This window comes from Rhea pennata, chromosome 26 (assembly GCF_028389875.1).
Source record: "Rhea pennata isolate bPtePen1 chromosome 26, bPtePen1.pri, whole genome shotgun sequence".
Classification (NCBI taxonomy): domain Eukaryota; kingdom Metazoa; phylum Chordata; class Aves; order Rheiformes; family Rheidae; genus Rhea; species Rhea pennata.
The window spans coordinates 2,290,646-2,309,187 of record NC_084688.1 but is presented as its reverse complement, the minus strand read 5'-3'; the positions used below and the strand labels follow the sequence as shown (position 1 = coordinate 2,309,187).

Sequence of the window (18,542 nt, the reverse complement as noted above, 5' to 3'; positions counted from 1 at the left end):
CGCAGCAGGGTCCCGGGGCAGTGGGGTCCCCAGCCCCACATGCCGTGGGGCCTCGCGGCCATGGCCCACACCCCACGCTGGCCCCATTCGCCCCAGCCCCAGCGGGGACGCCCCTGGGCCAGCCCCGCACGGGGGTCCCAGCGCCCCGTCTCGCAGCGCCGTGCAGCCGGAGCCCGTCCGGCCGCTGAAGCACTTGGGAGGGATTCGAGGCATCTGCTTCTCACCTTGTAATTCATGCAAATGGGCTCTGTAATTAGCCGTAATTTCAAGGCACGGCCCGGGGTTTCAGATGCTCCGCGGCGAGGAGGTGCCCCCCGCAATCCTCCCGCCTGCGCACAATTTGCTCTGCACGGCTGGTCCTGGAAAGGCCCCCACACTGCTGAGCCCCCCAACCCCCTGCTGCACGTACCCGCGCAGCCCCCACTGGTGTTCCCAGTTCATCCCGAGCCATTCTCAATGCCTGGCACAGACACCCCCGCCGCCCCGGAGGACAAGATGGGCTCGGACGCCTGGGCCCTTTCCCCAGCTCTGGCTCCTCACGTCCATGCAGGCAGGTCCTGCCGCCCCCACCGCTGCCTCCCAGGACCCGGCACAGAGGCAGCCGACAGCTTCCCCCTTCCCGCAGGATCACAGGGACACAGCTGTCCTGGGCACTTCCCAGGCCTGTGGGATCAGGCAGCACTTGGCAAGCCCCCAGGCTTCCGCCCCCGGCTCCTCCTCCTCCTCCCCAAACACCTGTGAACCCCCAGGCTGAGGACCCACCTGTCCCCCTGCAGCACCAGTCCCTGAAGCACTGGGGAGACCGGGATGAACCCCAGAGCCAGCAGCCACAGGAATTTGTGGGGCCAGGAAAGCCAGGCTGCACGTCCCAGTCGTGTGCATGACGTGCAGCAAAAGGCTCTTCCCTCCTAGAGCAGCCGAGGTGGGAGACGGGGACCGGAGCGAGGTGGGAAGCGGGAAGCATCCAGACCGGCATCTCCTGCCACAGGGACCAGGCTCCCCGGGCGGCCGGTGCCTGGAGCTGTACATGCAAAGCACCCAAACTGCTCCCTGCCCCGGAGAGCTCCTCACGGCCCAGATAAGCAGGCTGGAGAGGCAGGCAGGGAGTCACGGCGGCCAGCCCCAAAAGGGCCCAGGCGTCCGAGGGCCGAAGCGTCCCTGCTCCCCTCCGACAGTGGGAATCCTCCCCTCTGGCAGCCAGCGGCTCCCTGCCCGGGTCCTGCTCACTTTTGCAGCAGCGTAAGAAGGCCCCAGACCCTTATGGGCAGCTCGTCCGTGTGTCTGCACAGCCTCCGTGCATCCACACTGCGCCCGGGTGCCCCTGTCCCTGAGCCCAGAGGCGGCTGCACCTCGTGCCCGCGCGCTCCAGTGGATCCACGCAATGATGAAAACCCACACTTCCCCCTGGCTGAAGGAGCTCCTGGTACCGGTGCTGGTGCTGGGCACACACTGGGGCCCCCACGAGGCTGGTGGGGACCTGGTGCTCAGCACCACCGTCTGGGGTCCTGCTGCTGGCCAAGGCACCCTGGGCTTCCTGGCAGGAAGGGAGAACCTGGGCTTCGGAGCGGGATGAGCTTTCTCCAGGGCCGTGACGTTCCCCACAGGGCTGCGACTTCTGAGCGCAAAGTGGTGTCCGGGGAAAGCCAGCCCTGCGCCGGCCCAGGAATTTCGGCTGCGGGAATGGGGACACGTTTCCCAAGTGGCAAAATGGGTTGTTTGGCTGCAGCGTTCCCACACGGGCACTTCTCCCCTCCTGGCCAAGCAGGCAAAGCTCCCTGGACGCAGGCAGAAGGAGCTGGGAGGGTCAGAGGTCGAAGCCAAGCTGAGACCTCCGAGCTGCTTTAGGGCTGCCCCAAAGACCTGGGTCACCGTGGGATCCCCCACCAGCATCCCACTCCCTCCCGCCCCATTTCCAGCCCTGACCCCCGAGCTCGCGCGCCCATGGCTTGTCCCGTGTCACGAGGACGCTGGGGGGCCCGGCAGGCGCTGAGCCCCCCGGGGCGGGCACGCGGCGGTCCCAGCTGGGGGGCAGCATGGCGGGGCCGGGGTCCCCCTGCCCGGGGGCTCGGCGGGGCGGCCGGGCGCAGGCGGGCGGAAGGCGGAGGGCGGCCACGGGCGCAGGAGCGAGGCGGTTGCTTCTTTCTTCTTTAATTACCCGCTGTTTGCGGTGTCTGCTGCGAGCTTCCCGTCCCCTCCCTCGGCTTTCAAGCGCCGGATCCCGAGACAGGGACGAGACTGCTGTCAAGCGGCTCTGCCTCCAAGGGTTAAAATCACCTGGGCCAGGTGGGGGTGGAGCTGGGAAGGGGGAGAGGGAGGGAAGAGCCCGGAGCGCGGCTGGGACCCAGCCATTCCTGCTCGCCCGGCCCTGTGGGTGCCCCGTCGCTGGGGAGCCGGGTCCCGCGGGGTCCCTGCGGAGGCAGCGCCGCCCGCCACGTCGATGAGGACGGAGCCGCGGGGAGCCGGCCGCCGCTAGACCCGTAGGTACCCCGCGGCGCTCCCCTCCGACGGGCGGCACCGGCACCGGCCCCGGCACCGGCCCCGGCACCGGCCCGGGGCCGCGGTCGCGGCCACCCCGGGCGCTAGCGGCCGCGGAGGCGCCGCTCGCCGCCGCCTCCCCCCGGCCCGGGCAGGTCTTCGCACGCCGCCGCCGCGGCGTCCGCCGGCCCCCGAGCCCCGAAGGTTTCGCGGCCGCTCCGAGTCGCGAGGCCGGGTGTCCCCGCCGCCGCCGCCGCCCCGCTCCGGGGGGGACCCGAGCCGCTGCCGAGCCGGCGAGCGGGGCCCCGGGGCGGCGCGGAGCCCCCGGCCGCGGTGGTCGCGCAGCGCCCGCGGCGGAGCGACTCACCGGGCGCCTCTCGGCCCGGCCTGCGCCGTGACTCACGGGGCGCCTCGCCCGCTGCTGCCTCAGTTTCCCCGCGGTGAGATGGGCAGCGCGTCGTGCAGCCCGGCCAGGGAGGGGGCAGCTCCGGCCCCCCCCCGGCGTTTTGTCGTCATCCCGGGAACCTTCGGCATGGAAAAACGCCCCGGGAGCTGCCTTGCTCCCGGGACAGCCAGGCTGAAGGCGTCCTTGGCGGGGAAGGACCAAACGGAGCGCTCCCGTCCAGCGCTCCGGCTGGAGTTTTTGTCCTCTTTCCCCCTTTTTACGGGGACTGCTCAGCAGCTGCGACGGGTTTTGACTGAATGTGGAAAGGGAGTAAAAAACGGAGTTGGTGCTAACCAACAGCGTTAGGGGAAGGCTGCAGGTGCCCTGCGCGGCCGGGGCTCTGCATTCACGGGGCTTTGGGGCTTTCTGCCCGGCCGGAGCCGAGCGGGACGTTTGGGAGCACGGTGCACGGGAGAGCTGTTGCCCACCGCGGACTCCGCAGCGGCAGCAGGGACGGCGTGGCCACGCTCAGGCGGGATCAGCCGGGGACCCACCGCGGGTCCTCTCTCCTCACAGCTCCCCGCTTTGGGGGTGCCGGGGGGCACGCGCCTGCCTGGTCCCCTCTCCTTGGCTCTGGGGTGGCCCAGGTGGCTCGTGCCGGGGGCTGCACTTGGGTCCCCAACCTGGTATCCTTGGGGAGCAGGCAGGTCGGCTGTGGGGAGTTCAGAGCCCCACCAGAGCAGCGCTGAGGACCAGCCCCGGGTGGCTGCATGGGAGCGATGTGCTGGCGCCGGCCCCCGCTCCCTGCCACGGACACGGTGGGGGAAGCAGCCTGCCCTGTCTGAGGAGCAGGACCACCCCTCAGCCACCCCAGCCGGCATCTGCCGGAGCTGGGACGGCGCCTGATTCCCATGGGAAATGGGTGCTGAAATCCCTTGGGGGCTGGGGCTGAGCAGAGCTGAGCCCACCCTGGGGAGCAGCACCCCAAAACCTTCCGAAGCCGCTGGCTCATCCTGCCCACACCGGTTCGGCCGCCAGGGCAGCCCGCGGCCCCGCTTGAGGCTGAGGGTGCTTCAGTGATGGAGACAGGGTCCCACCGGAGTGACCAGGCCCCCGGCTCCCCCCTGCCCCTCTCCTTGGGGGCCCCCTGCCCTCCCCGGTGCCATCCGGCAGGGGCAGACGCTCTCCTCCTCCGGGCTGGGGGTGCTGGGGGGTTCTGGGGGTCCGGCCCTTGGGCGCGGGGGGCACCAGCACTGGTCGCCCCGCGGGCGGGTGCTGGGCCGCGGGGCCGCGTGGGCCAGTGTGGCTCCATGCCCAGGCTGCTCCCAGCACCGTGGGCTGGGCAGGGCCAGCAGCGGCGGGAGGGGACGGGGTCTCGGGGGCCCCCCGCCGCGGCGCCAGTGGGAAGTCGGGGGGCGGGAGCTGGTCCCGGCAGGTGGATTTCGACACCGGGGTGGAGCCCGGCCCCATTGGGGTTTTTGCACAGCTCTCGGTGAGTCACGGCGGCGATGCCGGCGAGGCAGCGGGCGCCCGGCAGCCTGCGCGCGTCCTGGGGGGGCCGAGCGTGGCCGCTGCCAGCGTGGACCCCGAGCCGAGCCCAGCGGGGGTTGTGCTGGGCTGCCGGTGACCCCCTCCCCCGTCCTGCTGCCAGCCGGCCCCCGCTGCAGCCGGGCTGGTTTCGCAGCCCCCTTCCCTCGGCTGCGGAGGGGCTGCGAGTGAGACCCCGCCGGCGCTGGGTCTGCGCTGGGGCAGGCAGGGGGTTGCCTCTGTGGGGTCCCTGTGGGGCTGGCGTGCCTCCCTGCCTGGCCGGTCCGGGTGTCGCGGAGCAGATAACCCCCCTCCAGGGATGGGAGCATCCCCCAAACCCTGGGCAGGGGGGGCGATGGGCAATGAGGATGCCACGCTGTCCACCGTGGGGCTGGCACACCGCCGCGTGCCTCAGTTTCCCCACGCGGGGAGCTCTGCCCTGCGCCAGTCTTTGGGTCAGGATGGGAATCGCACCCAACTCACCGCTGCACTGTTTTGCTCAGCCCCACAGGAGACCCCGGCGGGGGGGCAGGGGGCAGGACGCGTGCACCCCTCTCTTCTCATGGCTCTTCCTCCCCTTTCCTCCCGGCCCTCCTTGGCCCCGCAGGTCTGTCTGAGCCACCGCCCCGCGCCGCCGTTCGGCAATGCTCACAGCTGTCTGCGGCTCTCTCGGGAACCAGCCCTCCGACGCGCCCCGCGCCACCCCGAGCCGCCTGGACCTGCAGCCGCTGCAGCCCCCCGGCAGCGCCGCGCCGGGCGCCGACTTCGCCTCCCCGCTGCCGCCGCCGGAGCTGCCGCTGGCGGGGCCCGAGGCCGGCTTCCCGGCCCCCGGCGCCTACGAGCCCCATGGCCCCGCGCGGCTAGAGCTGCCCGCCGACGGCCCTGCCGCCCCCGGCCCCTACGCCAAGCTGCTGCAGGCGGCCCCGGACATGGCGCATCCCTACGAGCCCTGGTTTCGGCCCCCGCCCCCCGGCACCGCTGCCGGCGGCGAGGACGGCGGCGGTGGTGTCAACTGGTGGGACCTGCACGCCGGCGCCAGCTGGATGGAGCTGCCCCACGGGCAGGGCGGGCTGCAGGTGCCGGGGCTCCCGCCGGCGCTGGCGGGCTACGGCGCGGGGGACCCCCAGCTCTGCGGCCCCCCGGCCCATCTGCTGCCCCCGGCCCAGCACCTCCTGGCGCCGGAGGGGGCCAAGGCGCTGGAGGGGCCCCCCGAGGCGGAGGGCGGCGGGCGGCCCAAGAGCGCGCGGCGCGCCGTGCCGCGGGGCGCCGGGCAGGCGGCGTGCCGCTGCCCCAACTGCCAGGAGGCGGAGAGGGGGGGGCCCTGCCCCGAGGGCGCCAAGCGGAAGCACCTGCACAACTGCCACATCCCCGGCTGCGGCAAGGCGTACGCCAAGACGTCCCACCTGAAAGCCCACCTGCGCTGGCACAGCGGCGACCGGCCCTTCGTCTGCAACTGGCTCTTCTGCGGCAAGCGCTTCACCCGCTCCGACGAGCTGCAGAGACACCTCCAGACCCACACGGGCACCAAGAAGTTCAGCTGCCCCGCGTGCGGCCGGGTCTTCATGCGCGGCGACCACCTCAGCAAGCACATGAAGACGCACGAGGGGGCCAAGGACGGAGGCGAGCCCGAGGCCAAGGGCGCGGGGGACCCGGCGGCCGGCAAGGGGGGCCGGAGGGAGCCCGAGGGGGCCAGCGCCGCCCCCACAAACTGAGCCGCCGGTGCCCCGCGGCTGGGCACCGGCACCCGCCGGGACGCCCCCCGCCACCATGCCGGAGCCGGAGGCTGCCGACGCCGCAGGTGGGGAGGTCCCCGTGCGGGGTGCCGGGGGGGGACGCGGCCGGGGACCCTCTTTGGGGCTGGTCTCCAAAGGGGCCGAGGGGGACGTGCTGTGGCGGGGAACTGCTGGCGCCTCGGGGGTCGAAGGACCGGAGCGGGATTGGGGAGCAGCGGGGGGACCCCCGTGCAGACCCCCTCCCCATCTGCACTCACCAGTTTGGGCCCTGCTGGTGACCCAGCAGGGACTGGGCTGGCCAGGTAGCCCCAGTCCCTGCGAAACGCCCCGGTGCCGCAGGGCGCCGCGGAGCCGGCGCTGCCCCGGGGCGGTTTCACTTGTCACCCTCCCTCTCTCGCTCTGCCACGCGGGTTCCCCCCCCCCCCCCCCCCGTCCTCCCCCGGCTTCCCAAATCTCTCTCTCTTTTTTTTTTTTTCCCCGGGAGGCTGCTGGCAGGCGGCGGAGCTGTTTGGGAGCAACATCAATCGCCTCCGAAGGTGCAGGCGCTGCCTGGGCACGTCCAGCCCAAAAGGGGAGGATGGTGAGGGAGAAGGAAAGAGAAACCCGAGAGCTGGGAAAAAGAGGGCCACTGCCCCCCAGCCCCCGTGGGGCGCAGCCGCCCCGGGCCCAGCACCCCGGCCCCCTCCCGAGCATCCCCGGGGCGTGCGGCCCGGCTCGGCCCCGTGTCCCAACGCGGCTCTTTGGCCACCCGTGGGGTTTCGGGTGCCGGGGGGAGCACGGCACCCACGGGGCTGCCCTGGGGGGGGGTCCCATGTTCACTTTTGCTGGGCTTGGGGTGTGTGTGGGGGATCCTCCCTCCCATTTTTGCCCTAGATAGAGGCCAAAAGAACGGCCGCTCGCTCGACCGTGAGCCGGGGAGGGGGATGCTCTGCTCGAGGGCGCCGCGGGGCCGGGGGCGCGCGGGGGCTGCGCGGCCGGGCGAGCCGCGCGCCTCTCCTCGGCGAGGTTGCCCAAGCCGCCCGCCCGCCCGCCGCTTTCCCACGCCCACCGCCCGCCGCGGCCCCGGGCGGGAAGCGCGCGGCGGCCCGCGGCCCCGGGAGAGCCAGCGCGGCCGCATTCCTCCGGCTGGCCTGGCACGGCCTCCCCCACCCCGCTGCTGCCAGCGCCGCCCGCCGCCGGCGACCCCACAGCCAGCCCCCCCGCGGGGATCCCCTATCTCCAGGGGGCTCCGGGTGCCTCCCGGGGAGCCCCTAGCTCCAGCACCCCAGCTGTCCCCCTGTGCACGCTGTAGGTCCTCCCGGGGACCCCATCTCTCCAGGGGACCCCAGGCCAGCCCTTACCTGGTCCCCATATCTTTTCTCCCCTGGGGATCCCTTGACCATCATCCTGGGGGGGCCCACAGCTGCCCTTTGCCCGTGGCTCCCCAAAACGCTCATTTTTTGGACCTTTTGGGTTTTATCCCCTCTGATTTTGACAGAGCCCCTTGGAAAAAGAAGGAGATGATGCACCTGGGACATGGGGCAGAGTTGGGGGGCAGAGCTGGCGGCATTGGGGGGCACGTCCAGCTCCCTGGCTCGGATGGAGCAGCTGCTCCACGCTCAGTGCTGCCCCAGCAGACCCTGAGTGGGAATCCGGGGAGAGGGGAGGTTTGGGGGGAGCTGATTTCCCAGGATGGGAGCTGATTTCCCAGTGTGGCCCCAATCCTGGGGGCTTCGGGGGGCTGTGTCCAGGTCTGCACAAGCTGCCTGGGTCAAACTGACTGACCAGGCTACAGGGGGGGAGGGTGGAGGCAGTGTCAAGGGGGGTCTGTGCCCACAAGAGCACCCTGAAGCCTTTGTTTTTGACTGCTTTAGTATTATTGTTATTATTAATTATTAATTATTATTATTATTATTATTATATTAAGGTGAAGCCAGGCTTTGCCACTCGGGCAGGGTGGGTGTTTCAGGCTGAAGCTGTATCCCTGGGCCTTTCTGGTGGGGGGGCAGGACCCGTCACAGGGCCCCAGCCCCTGCCCACGTGGGGCCAATAGCTGTGGGGCTGAGCCGTGGGGCTGGGCCGTAGGGAAACAGAGGGACCTCGGGTTGAGGGGGCAGAGAAACCCGGCACAGGGCAAAGTCTCGCTTTGGGGGCGGCCTGTGAGGCCACATCCTCAACCCCAACGCAGCCGTGGACATCCCTTCCTGGGGGATTTGGGTGACCTGGGCTGCCCGCAGCTCTCGAAGGAAGTCCCCAACTCCGGTATTTACCTTTTCTAGCACAAAATTCCCTATTTTGTGCACCCCAGCGAGACTTCACCCCATGCCTGTGGTATTCCCCCCCCCCCCCCCCGAGCCCCGTGCCCCCAGTTTGAGGGTGCGGTGCAGCCCAGCTTGGCACCCTGCTCATCCCCAGCTGATTTATGCCACAAATCCAGGTCAGGAGCCCGGCGCTGGCCATGGGATGGGGGCTGCGGGAGCCGCTCCGGGGTGGCAGGTCCCTCGTGGGGGGGATGAGACCGTCCATCTCACCCTGGTGGGGGGACGCCACGCCGGGCTGTGCCCAGGGGCAGGTTTTGGTGGGGGGCTGAGCTGGGGGTTGCCGCACCAGGGGCAGCAGCCGGGACGCTAAAGGCGGATCTGGAGGGTCCCGGCGGCAATGCTGCGGCTCGGCGGGGCTCAGCTCCCCACCACCCCGTGGTGGCTCGCGGCGTGATGGCCACCACCCCGGCAGCCGTCGGGGGGGGGGTGCCCCACGCCGCGAGCCCCACACCTCCCCGGGGCGCTGCCTCCCGCCGATGGGGCAACGCAGGCTGTAAAACCGGGCGGGGAAGGACGGCGGCCGGCTCCCACCCGCCGAAACCAGTCCAGCCTGCTGCGGCGCGGGGATCCCAGCCCGCTGCCCCGAACTGCCTCTGCACCGCGGCTCCCGCCCCCGAGCTGCCTCCCCGGGGCAGGGAGAAACCGGCCGGGCCGGGGCCGCGGGGCCGCGGAGCCGCCGCCGCCGAGCCCAGCGCCAACCCGCCGCTGCGGGGGCGGCGCCGCCGCGGCCGCGCACCCCCCGCCCCGGCCCCGCCGCGGGCTCCGCGCTGCCCCGGGCTCCGCGCTGCCCCGGGCTCCGCGCTGCGTCCGCGCTGCTCTGGGCTCCGCGCTGCCCCGGGCTCCGCGCTGCCCCCGCGCTGCTCTGGGCTCCGCGCTGCCCCGGGCTCCGCGCTGCCCCCGCGCTGCCCCGGGCTCCGCGCTGCCCCGGGCGCCGCGGCTGCGGGATGCTCCGGCCCCGCTCGGCGCCGCCGCCGCCCGCCGCCCGCCCCGTCGGGGCGCCGCGGTTGTAGGAGCCGCGAGGAGCGTCGGGGCTGCCGGTTTCTGGGGGGTGGGGGGTGGTTTCATGTTTTGTACCGTAATAAACGCCGTGTGTTTTCCACGCCCCGGCTCTCCGTCTCCGTCTCTGCCGGGGAGAGGCCGCGGAGCCAGCGCGTCGCTCTAACCACCCGCCCGCCCTCTCCCCGCAGGCTGCCAAAGCACCCGGGTGTCCCGGCACCCCCTGCCCCTCAGCCCCACAGCACGGCCCGCGGGCTCCCAGCTACAGGGCAGGGGCACGCCGTGGGTGACCCCCAAAAGGCAGCCCAGGCTCCCCGGGTGCACGGCGCTGTACGTGTGTGTCGCTGTCCTGCCCAAGCACTGGCGCTGGCACCTGGCCCGCGGCAGGGAGTGTCGGCGCTGCAGGGAAACTGAGGCAGCCGCGTGTCTTGCCGCCACCGGCAGGCTCAGCAACACGAGCCATGGGCCCGGCAGCACCCTAGGGTGGGCCGGGCATGCCGATGGCCGGAGAAAGTCTGGTTCCTCCTCTCCGCCCCCCCACAAAGGTTTTCGCCAGCTGCAGAGTGACTCACTTGGCTCCCTGAGCCAGGGATGTTTGCAACCATCACGAAAATGGATCCATCTGTGTTTTCCATCTGGAAAACACACATGGGACCTATCCACTCCCTGGCCAGGCCCAAGTCTCGCCTGGGCCCTGCTCCGCAGAGCTGGAGACCCATGGTACCGGCCAGGGGGACGGTGGCTGCTCGAGCCCCCCGCCACAGCACCTGGCAGGCCCCCAGCGTGGTACTCCAAACCGCGGGTCTGTGGGGTGGAGCGCACCGGGTGCGGGTCGCGGCGTCGCACACCGGCCCAGGGAGCACATACTCCGCTGCGGGCCTGCCCGCGAGCCGTGCGGCCCCGGGGGCAATGGCGGGGGCCGTTGCACAACGGCTGTGCGGAGTGCCCCCCCCCCGCCCCAGTCGAATATTTCCAAACCCGAGCGAGGGAGGAGGGAGAGGTGTTTGCGCTGCAGACATCGCAGCTCTGCTCCCTCCTGCCCACTCACCTGGCCCGGCCCTCCCCTGCCCTCCCCTCCGCCCCCCCCCCCCACCTTGTCCAAGGATGTGCAGCACCGTGCACGGGGCCCTCGGGGGCCCTGCGACCCCCTATGAGGCCTGTGGGTCCTGGGGCAGGGCAGGAGGGCTGCTACAGGGGGGGTTATGGGGCTGCAGCAGCCCTTGGGGAGAGCCTCTGCCCCATGGGATCCTTGGGGCTGAGCCTCCTGCCCCCCATGCTGCCCCCCTGCAGACAGTGGGACCCAGGTCCATGCTGAGGACCCCCATCCCTGCCTCCCAGGGTACCCAGGACCCTGTCCCTGCCTGGTTGGGGGCATTTGGGACCCCAACCCCTGGCCAGAGCAGGACCCCCCCCTCGCCCGGTTGGGGGTACCTGTGTGCCCTGTCCCTGCCTGGGGACCTGGTTCAGAGGTACCCGTGTCCCCATCCTTGCCCCGTGGGGGTCCCCTAGCCCCATCCCTGCCTGGAGGGGGTAGCTGGGGGGGGGTCCTAGTCCCTGTCCATGCTTGGTGTTGGTCCCCAGGGGTGATCCTGGTCCCCCATCGCTGCCCCATAGGGTCCTGATCCCCGATGGGTGTCCCATCCGTGCCCAGTGGGATCCCTGTCCCGGCGCCCTTCCCTGCTCGGTGCCGATCCCCTCCCTGCCCCACGGGCCCCACTCGCCCCGAGGCCGGTGCCGGTGCCGCCGTGCGGCCTCCAGCCACAGGGCGTCGCCACCGTCGGGCCAGGCCGGCCGGGGCGGGCCGGGGCGGGACCGGGCGGCGGCGGCGCAGCGGGGAGGTGCGCGGGGCCGGGGCCGGGGTTGGACGGAGCGGGGTGGGGTGGGGGTCCTGTCCCCGGTCCGTGCCGGGGGTCCTGATAATCTCGCCTCGTCCTTCCCCACGGGGACGAGGTTCCCCCTCCCTCCCCGCTGCCCAAATCGCAGCCCAGCCCGACCCAGCTGCCCGGGGAGGGGGGGGACGGGACGGGGACTCTCCCCCAGCGCGGCCGAGCTCCCGGGGCTCCAGGCGCCCTTCGGGGGGTCGGGACACGGGGACGAGGGGTGCCCGAGCTCCGCCAGCCCCCGCCGCGGCCGCCGCGACGGGGCGTCCCTCGGGGAGCGTCCCCGCCGGGCTGCGCCACCCCCTCGCTGCCCGCTTTAGGATGGCGGCGCGGGCGCCCGCGCCCTCGTCCTGCGACTGCTTCGTGGCCCTGCCGCCGGCCACCGCGGCGCCGGCCGTGATCTTCGGCAAGAACGCGGACCGGCCGCGGGACGAGGTGCAGGAGGTCGTGTACTTCCCCGCCGCGCTCCACGGCCCCGGGGAGAAAGTCCAGGTGAGGCGACGCCGGGGACCGCGTCGTTCCCTGGGGGACGGTGCGCCGAGCGCGCCGGGTCTCAGCCCCACGTCTGCCCCTCCTCAGTGCACGTACATAGAGATCGAGCAGGCGGAGCGGACCCACGCCGTGGTGCTGAGCCGGCCGGCCTGGCTGTGGGGCGCCGAGATGGGCGCCAACGAGCACGGCGTCTGCGTGGGCAACGAAGGCGTGTGGACCCGCGAGCCCGTCGGCGAGGAAGAGGCGCTGCTGGGCATGGACCTGGTGAGGTGAGGGCGGCTCGGCCCCGCGCGGTGCCCCCCCCCGCCGGCCGGCACCCCGCGGCCGACCGGGTGCCGTCTGTGCGCCAGGCTGGCTCTGGAGCGGGGCGGCTCGGCGCGCGAGGCCGTGGAGGTGATCACCGCCTTGCTGGAGCGGCACGGCCAGGGCGGCAGCTGCAAGGAGGAGCCCACGCCATTTGTCTACCACAACACCTTCCTCCTGGCCGACCGCGCCGAGGCCTGGGTGCTGGAGACGGCCGGCCCGTACTGGGCAGCCCAGCGCGTTGGAGGTGAGCGGGCGCTGGGGAGAAGTCCTGCCGAGCTGCATGGGCTTGGGTACGTGCGGTGCCGCTCTCCTCCCAGCGCCAGGCTGGGCTCCCCTGTGGTGCTGCTCATCAGAGCTGTGTGTCGAGTGTGCCAGGTCTCAGCTCGGCTTGTGTCACCCGTCTGCTAGTCGATCCATCCGGCAGGGATTTCTCCAAGCTTGATCCACTCTGTCCTTTCCAGAGGGGAGCCGCAACATCTCCAACCAGCTCAGCATCGGCACGGACATCACGGATGAGCACGCGGGGCTTCGGCAGCGTGCCCGGAGCCAGGGCTGGTGGAGCGGGGCCGGGGAGTTCAGCTTCGCCGAGGTCTTCTCCCTAGCACAGCAGCCCGTCCGCATGGAGGCCGCCAAGGCCCGCTACCGCGCCGGCAAGGAGCTGCTGCAGCAACACGCAGGTGGGCACGAGGACGGCCCCGGGGGCTCCCTGCTCCCACGACGTTTTGTGCAGGAGGAGACTGGCGGTGCCAAGGTTGGGGCCGAGCTCCCGTGAACCTGGCCCGGAGGTGATGGTGACTCTCTGCCTTGTCCGCCAGGCCGTATCACGGCAGAGACCTTCATGGCCATCCTCCGGGACAAGGCCAGCGGGATCTGCGTGGACTCGGAGGGCTTCCGCACGGCAGGCAGCATGGTGTCTGTGCTGCCCCAGGACCCTGCCTTGCCCTGTGTCCACTTTTTCACGGCCACCCCCGACCCCTCCAGGTGAGGATGGCAGGGACATGCCCATCCCGTGGGACATAGCCCTGCTCCTGGCGTGACAGGGAGGTGAAGATAAGGCAGAACCATGCCCCAGGCTGAACACTGATGGGGAGCAGGATCCATCCTCAGGCTGGTGGCTGCTGGGGCCCCATCGATCTCTGCTCCTCTCTGCAGATCTGTGTTCAAACCCTTCGTCTTCGTGGCTGGCCTCAAGGCTACGCCTCAGGTGAGATCTCCCACCTTTGCTGATGACCCTGCCAAGAAGATCCCACGTTTCCAGAGCAGAGTCGATCGGCGGCATGAGCTCTACCGCTGGCATCAGGCGGCGCTGGAGCTGATGGAGAGTGACCCGGTATCAGAGACCCAACTCCCTCTGCAGAGCCCTTCCTGGCTACCGCTGCCCCGTGGGTGGCCGTTTGGGGCTCTGGCCCTCGCACTTTTGCTCCGGTGATTCGGGAGGCAGTTGAATGTTCTGAAAGACATCAGATCTCAGCTCTTCTTTCTCTCTGACTCCACCAGGAGCAGGGCCAGAAGCTCCAGCAAACACTACGGGACCTGGAGAGGCAGGGCCTGGAGGCGGTGAACGCGCTGCTCGCGGGGACCGTGGCTCCAAGCCCGGAGGAGCTTGCCGAGCTCTTCTTCGACTGTGTGGACACAGAGATGAAGTTTTACAAATAAACTCTGTACAAGTGAGTTGGGAGGGAAGAAAGGGCCGAAGTTGAGCCCTGGCTCAGCCTTTGGAGATCACCCCCATTCCTCCTCATTCCCTCTGTCTTTCCAGCAGGGATCATTGCAAGGAGATGAGAAAATGTTCCTCCCTCTGCCACATCTGGCTTCCTCACCTCCCGCTGCACATCTGCTGCCCCACGCCAGCCACTGAACGGCATGGAGAGAAATGGCTCGGCCAGCGTCTCCCAACCCTGTCCATGGACATGGGGCCCCCAGACCCGTTACTTGTCCCATAGGAATCAGCACTTTCAGGGGTGGCTCTGACTCTTGAGGAAGAACTTTACTGTGAGGGTGACAGAGCTCTGGAACAGGTTGCCCAGAGAGGTTGTGGAGTCTCCTCCTCTGGAGATATTCCTAACCTGCTGGAAGCAACCCTGTGCAACGTGTTCTAGGTGACCCTGGTTGAGCAGAGGGGTTGGACTAGATGATCCCCAGAGGTCCCTGCCAACGTCAACCATTCTGTGTGGTTCTGTAAACGCAGGTGCAGGGGGAAGGAGAGGGACATGCCATGCAGAGGAGGATGTGGTGTCCTCTCCCTGCCTGGCATGTCTTTTCCCAGTGCTGTCCCATGCTGTCCTCCCGTTCCCAGCCCTGCAGTAGAGGGCCCCAGCTGCTGGCTGTGGCTGTGGCTGGCTATGAGTCCATGGCAGGCAGAGAGACAGACTGATGTAGGAATAAAGAGGCTTTAATTCCACCTGCATGCGGTGGCTGTGCTCGTGGGGGTTTGGGGGATTGCCTATTTTTTTGCTCTCCTGAGCGGGACTGCGGCACAAGTCTCCCCTTGCAGGGCCTTGATCTGGTGCTGGCTCCTGCTGGGAACTTGCTGTGGCTGTGGGCAGGCATCCTGGCTGCCAGCTCCCAGTGGTGGTGACTGCTGTGACCCCAGCTTCACTTGGGGACAAGGCTGGGACTGCCTGGGGCCTGCGGCTGCAGCGAAGGTGGCTCCTTCCACTCCTTGGCTCAAGGCTAGGCAGGTCTCCGTGTCCGCTGAGCCAAGCGGTGCGGGAGGCAGCAGCAGGCCTCGACGCTCCTCCAGCTCCTCCAGACGGGTTTCATGTTCGTCCAGTGCCTCCCGCTGCCTCCTCTGTGAGCGCCTGGCTAGCTCCCGGTGCAGATCCATGAAGAAATCTGCCAAGGATGGAGGGAGAGAGAGGAGAGTTACGGTGAGTCCTTCTTGAGCAGGAGAGCCTGGCATGATGAGCCCGTGTCAAACATGCCCTGCTTCAGTCCGGGCACCTTTGCCTGCAGTGAAAGGGCTGCTTGGCTCACAGAGGAACTCATCCTTGTCGTCCTCACTGCTGGAAGAACTTCCTTCCTCCTCTTCCTCGTCTGCGGCAGGGTCTAGGCAGCCAGGGACAGGCTGGGCGTCCAGCTGCAAGAGTTGGGGCAGAGCTCCCAGCACCAGCTCTCTGCAAGCACCGAACAAACGGCGAATGTTTCCCTGTCCCCCAGCATCGCCTCGGGTCTCAGAGCACATGGGGTGACACCGTGTCCCTGCGGCACTGCTCAGTGCAGCTCTCTCCAGGGGGACTCTGCTGTCTGTGGGGACAGGGCAGCACCCCACACCCTCTGAGAGCAGAGATCTGGGCTGAGATTTTGGGGGTTTGGGTGAGGGGCTCAGATTGTATTTGATACTGTGGAGAGGCAATGAGGCTTGCACGCCTTAGGGGCTTACTCCCCCTCTCCGCTTGCCACTGGAAGTGCCCATGACCCACCTGTATCCATCTTGGTGAGTGCATTTGTTTCCTGTTAAGTTGAGGAGACAGAGGCTCTGGGGCAGCTCGTCTGCACAGATCAAAGGGAAGGAAGAAAGGTGCTGAGAAAGGGCCTAAGCCCCACCTGCTCCATTAAGCTAAAAGCGCAGCAAACCCCTGTGCTCAGCTGTCTCCTGGAGCTCTTCACACACTTTCCTGAGGCAACAGCTCTGCCATGGGAAGAAGCCTCTCGTTTTACAGCTGGGGAAACTGAGGCAGACAGGGAGGGAATGTGTATTCCTCAGTCTGATGGTGAGAAGAGAGGATTTTCACCTTCCTCACCTCCTTCTTTAAGAGAAGGCTTGGTACTGCACTAACAATATGACCAATGAGGAGAGTGGGATATTATTCCTCTGTCCCTTCTCCCCCTGGCAAAAAATCACCTATGGGAAAAGCTGGCTGAAAGGCTGAGGCAGCGTGAGCCCATCTGTCTTCTCTCTGCCTAGCAAAGGCAGGATGTGGCTCCTGAGATGAACATGGGGTTGTGAGGACTGCAGCAGCTTTGCTCTGAGCAAACCCCTCCACAGCACTCAGGCTGAAATCCCTGGGGCTGATAGGAGGTTCTTAAATGTTCTGCCAAAGCAGGACACAAGGTGGAAGCAGATACCTGGAGTTTGCTAGTGAAAGCAATTGCTCAAACCGAGATGCAGGGCTCCTCTGGCGTGAGGCTCTTACATCCCCGGACAGAGGACAGCTCTGCTGGAGTGTCTGTTACCAAAGTACTGAGGCCCTGGCAGACCCCAGACATGGACCAAAGCTCTGCCAGGTCCTCTGAAACTGGGGTATCCTCTCTTGGGCAGACCTGGGCCACATCTGCATCTGTTCCTGCCTCCCTACCTGGGTCCAATGTCTCTATCTGGTTCTGTGACAAATCCAGGAAGCGCAGGTGTTGCAGGGGCTGCAGGTTTTCCACTTTGCGGATGCAGTTCCCAGCCAGAGAGAGGAACCTACAGAGCACAGAGAAGGGAGAGGCAGAAGCTGTGTCAGTGAATGAGCGAGCAAGGAGCAACGCAGGCAGGGAGTGCCACTGCCCCGAGGGTCAGGGGCAGTGCGACACCGTGCTTTCAGGAGCTGATCTCCAAAGGACCTCCTCTCACACCCAAGGCCTGTTGTTTTCATATAGGATGACATAGGATCAGTCTGTCTTTGAGCCCACATGTCTGGGGAGGAAACAGTATTAGAAGGAGAAGTCATGTGTGCAGGGTCAAAAATGGATAGCGAGGTCTTAAAAACAAACTCTGGGAAGATGTCATGTAATTCGACTCCCCAGCTCCAGCAAAGGAAGAAGGGAGCCCTGCTCACCTCTGACCACGGGCCAGAGACGGGGAGAGCTGAGCCATGGGAAGCCTCTACAGGGACAGGAGCAGGAGTTGCACATACCGCAGGTGGGGAAGGCAGCTCAGGTTCTCAATCTTCTCAATTCTGTTCTGAAAAGAACAATACAATCCTCTAGTGCCTGAGAAAACAGACTTCAAAAACACCCCCAGGTCCAAGCACATGTGGGCAACACAACACCCCCACCACTGCCAAGGGAGCTCTACAGAGGGGGTGAAGGGTCTGCCACTCCCTGGGGAGCCCAGCAGAGCACAGAAAGACCCTAAAGCTCCCCGTGCAGGTTTAAGAAACCACTAAACGACCCTCTCTATTTTCAGAACTGCTGTCTTCCGGTTTTGTAGAGACAGACCCTGAAGGCAGCAGTGTCCTGCCAGGGTGGGGAGGAGTGGGCAGCCCCAGGTATGTGAGGAAGCGCTGGCACAACTTGTCCGAGTGCTGAAGCCACTCTCGAATTACATCAGTGGCACAGTCGTAGGAAGGGAGCTGGTGCTTTCAGCCCGGGTAATTTTGCTGACGGAATTGGTAATGATGATGCAGTAACTGCCTCAAAGTACAGAGATTAAAGTTGAATGTGCTTTTCCTCACCCTCAGCTCACTCTCTCTTCTGTGTTCACCCAGAGCAAAGTGTCCCTGGACTCTGGGAAAGGGAACAGTGCTGCCAGCCCCTCTGAAAAGCATCTGGCCACGAGGGGAGACAAAAACACTGGAGCAGAACTGGGAGATTTCTTTATACTCTCACTCAGGCAGCATTTAACTGCAGGATCAGCACTTTGCCACCCTGAGCCTACTGTAGCGCTTACCTGCTGCAGGTAGAGGCTGCGAACCTCCTGCAGGCTCTGGAGCTTCCCAATAGCACAGATATTCTCCCGATCCAAACGGACAGTCGAGAGGGCCATCAGCGCCTTAGATCTAGGCAGAGAGTCATTCCTGGGAGAGCTCTTAGCGCCTGGCAGCCACCCCCTGCCGCCTGTGCGGCCAAGGCTGGTCCCGTGTCCCTGGGCAGATTCTCACCGGCTCTCCAGGCTCTGGGTCTCCACCCGCTGGGGCAGGTTCCTCTTGGCGACGAGGGTTTCGGTGAGGGTCACCCCTGGAGAGGTCCGCTCTAGGCCTGCAAGAAACCCGGAGTCTCTGTTCAGACCGGAGAGCTGGGGGCTGGTCCAGTTGGCCCCAAACCCAACAGCCCCACCACATCCTTGAACCCCACGCCCCCCCCCCAGCCCCGCAATGGCTCACTCACCCCCCAGCGGGGTTTCCCCCGGCTCATCCATGGGGGGTGACCCAGATCCCTGTCCCCCACCCCGGGGTCCTCGGGAGAGGCTCCCTTGCCCGATGCCGGGGGCAAGGGCGCTGGGGCAACCAGGGTGGGAACAGCAGGGCAGAGCTGGGGGGCTGCAACCTCCAGGCTGGGGGGTGGACTGGGGGCAGGCAGGACCCCCGAGCAGGGGGGGGATTGAGGCTGGGGGACACTGGAGAAGGGACCCCCGGGGCTGGGGGCACCGAGACCCCCGGGCTGCGGGAGTGGTGGGGGCCAGGAGCCGGGGGACTAGGCCGCGGGCGTGCCCGTTGCTAGGAGACCGGCAGCACCGGAAGGGGCGGGGCGGAGCGGGCCGGGCGCCCCCTGCCGGCGCCAGTCGGGGCGCGGGGGCGGGGCC

At 68.0% G+C, this 18,542-nt stretch overlaps 3 protein-coding genes across 4 annotated transcripts; 2 read left to right on the top strand and 1 right to left on the bottom strand.

The window, feature by feature from the left end:
- The first annotated feature begins 5,022 nt into the window (after positions 1-5,022).
- SP6 (Sp6 transcription factor) lies at positions 5,023-6,099 on the top strand. The gene has a single exon (XM_062595601.1). The coding sequence runs from the start codon at positions 5,032-5,034 to the stop codon at positions 6,097-6,099; it is 1,068 nt and encodes a 355-aa protein (XP_062451585.1). The 5' UTR covers positions 5,023-5,031.
- A 5,200-nt stretch (positions 6,100-11,299) lies between these two features.
- Positions 11,300-14,495, top strand: SCRN2 (secernin 2). 2 transcript variants are annotated; one of them, XM_062595595.1, is made up of 8 exons: positions 11,300-11,788; positions 11,876-12,057; positions 12,139-12,338; positions 12,556-12,771; positions 12,910-13,075; positions 13,247-13,424; positions 13,592-13,761; positions 13,857-14,495. In XM_062595595.1, the coding sequence occupies exons 1-7, from the start codon at positions 11,618-11,620 to the stop codon at positions 13,748-13,750; spliced, it is 1,272 nt and encodes a 423-aa protein (XP_062451579.1). In that variant the 5' UTR covers positions 11,300-11,617; the 3' UTR covers positions 13,751-13,761; positions 13,857-14,495. The 2 variants fall into 2 exon arrangements, with proteins under 2 accessions (XP_062451579.1, XP_062451576.1); XM_062595592.1 differs by having other exon boundaries at positions 11,536-11,788; positions 13,854-14,495.
- On the bottom strand, positions 14,471-18,444 carry LRRC46 (leucine rich repeat containing 46). The gene is made up of 8 exons (XM_062595596.1): positions 18,128-18,444; positions 17,902-17,998; positions 17,691-17,799; positions 16,936-16,982; positions 16,393-16,502; positions 15,517-15,586; positions 15,038-15,210; positions 14,471-14,929 (listed from the first exon to the last, which is right to left on the bottom strand). Exons 1-8 carry the CDS (start codon positions 18,156-18,158, stop codon positions 14,538-14,540), a joined length of 1,029 nt encoding a protein of 342 aa, XP_062451580.1. The 5' UTR covers positions 18,159-18,444; the 3' UTR covers positions 14,471-14,537.
- Between the last annotated feature and the right edge of the window lie 98 nt (positions 18,445-18,542).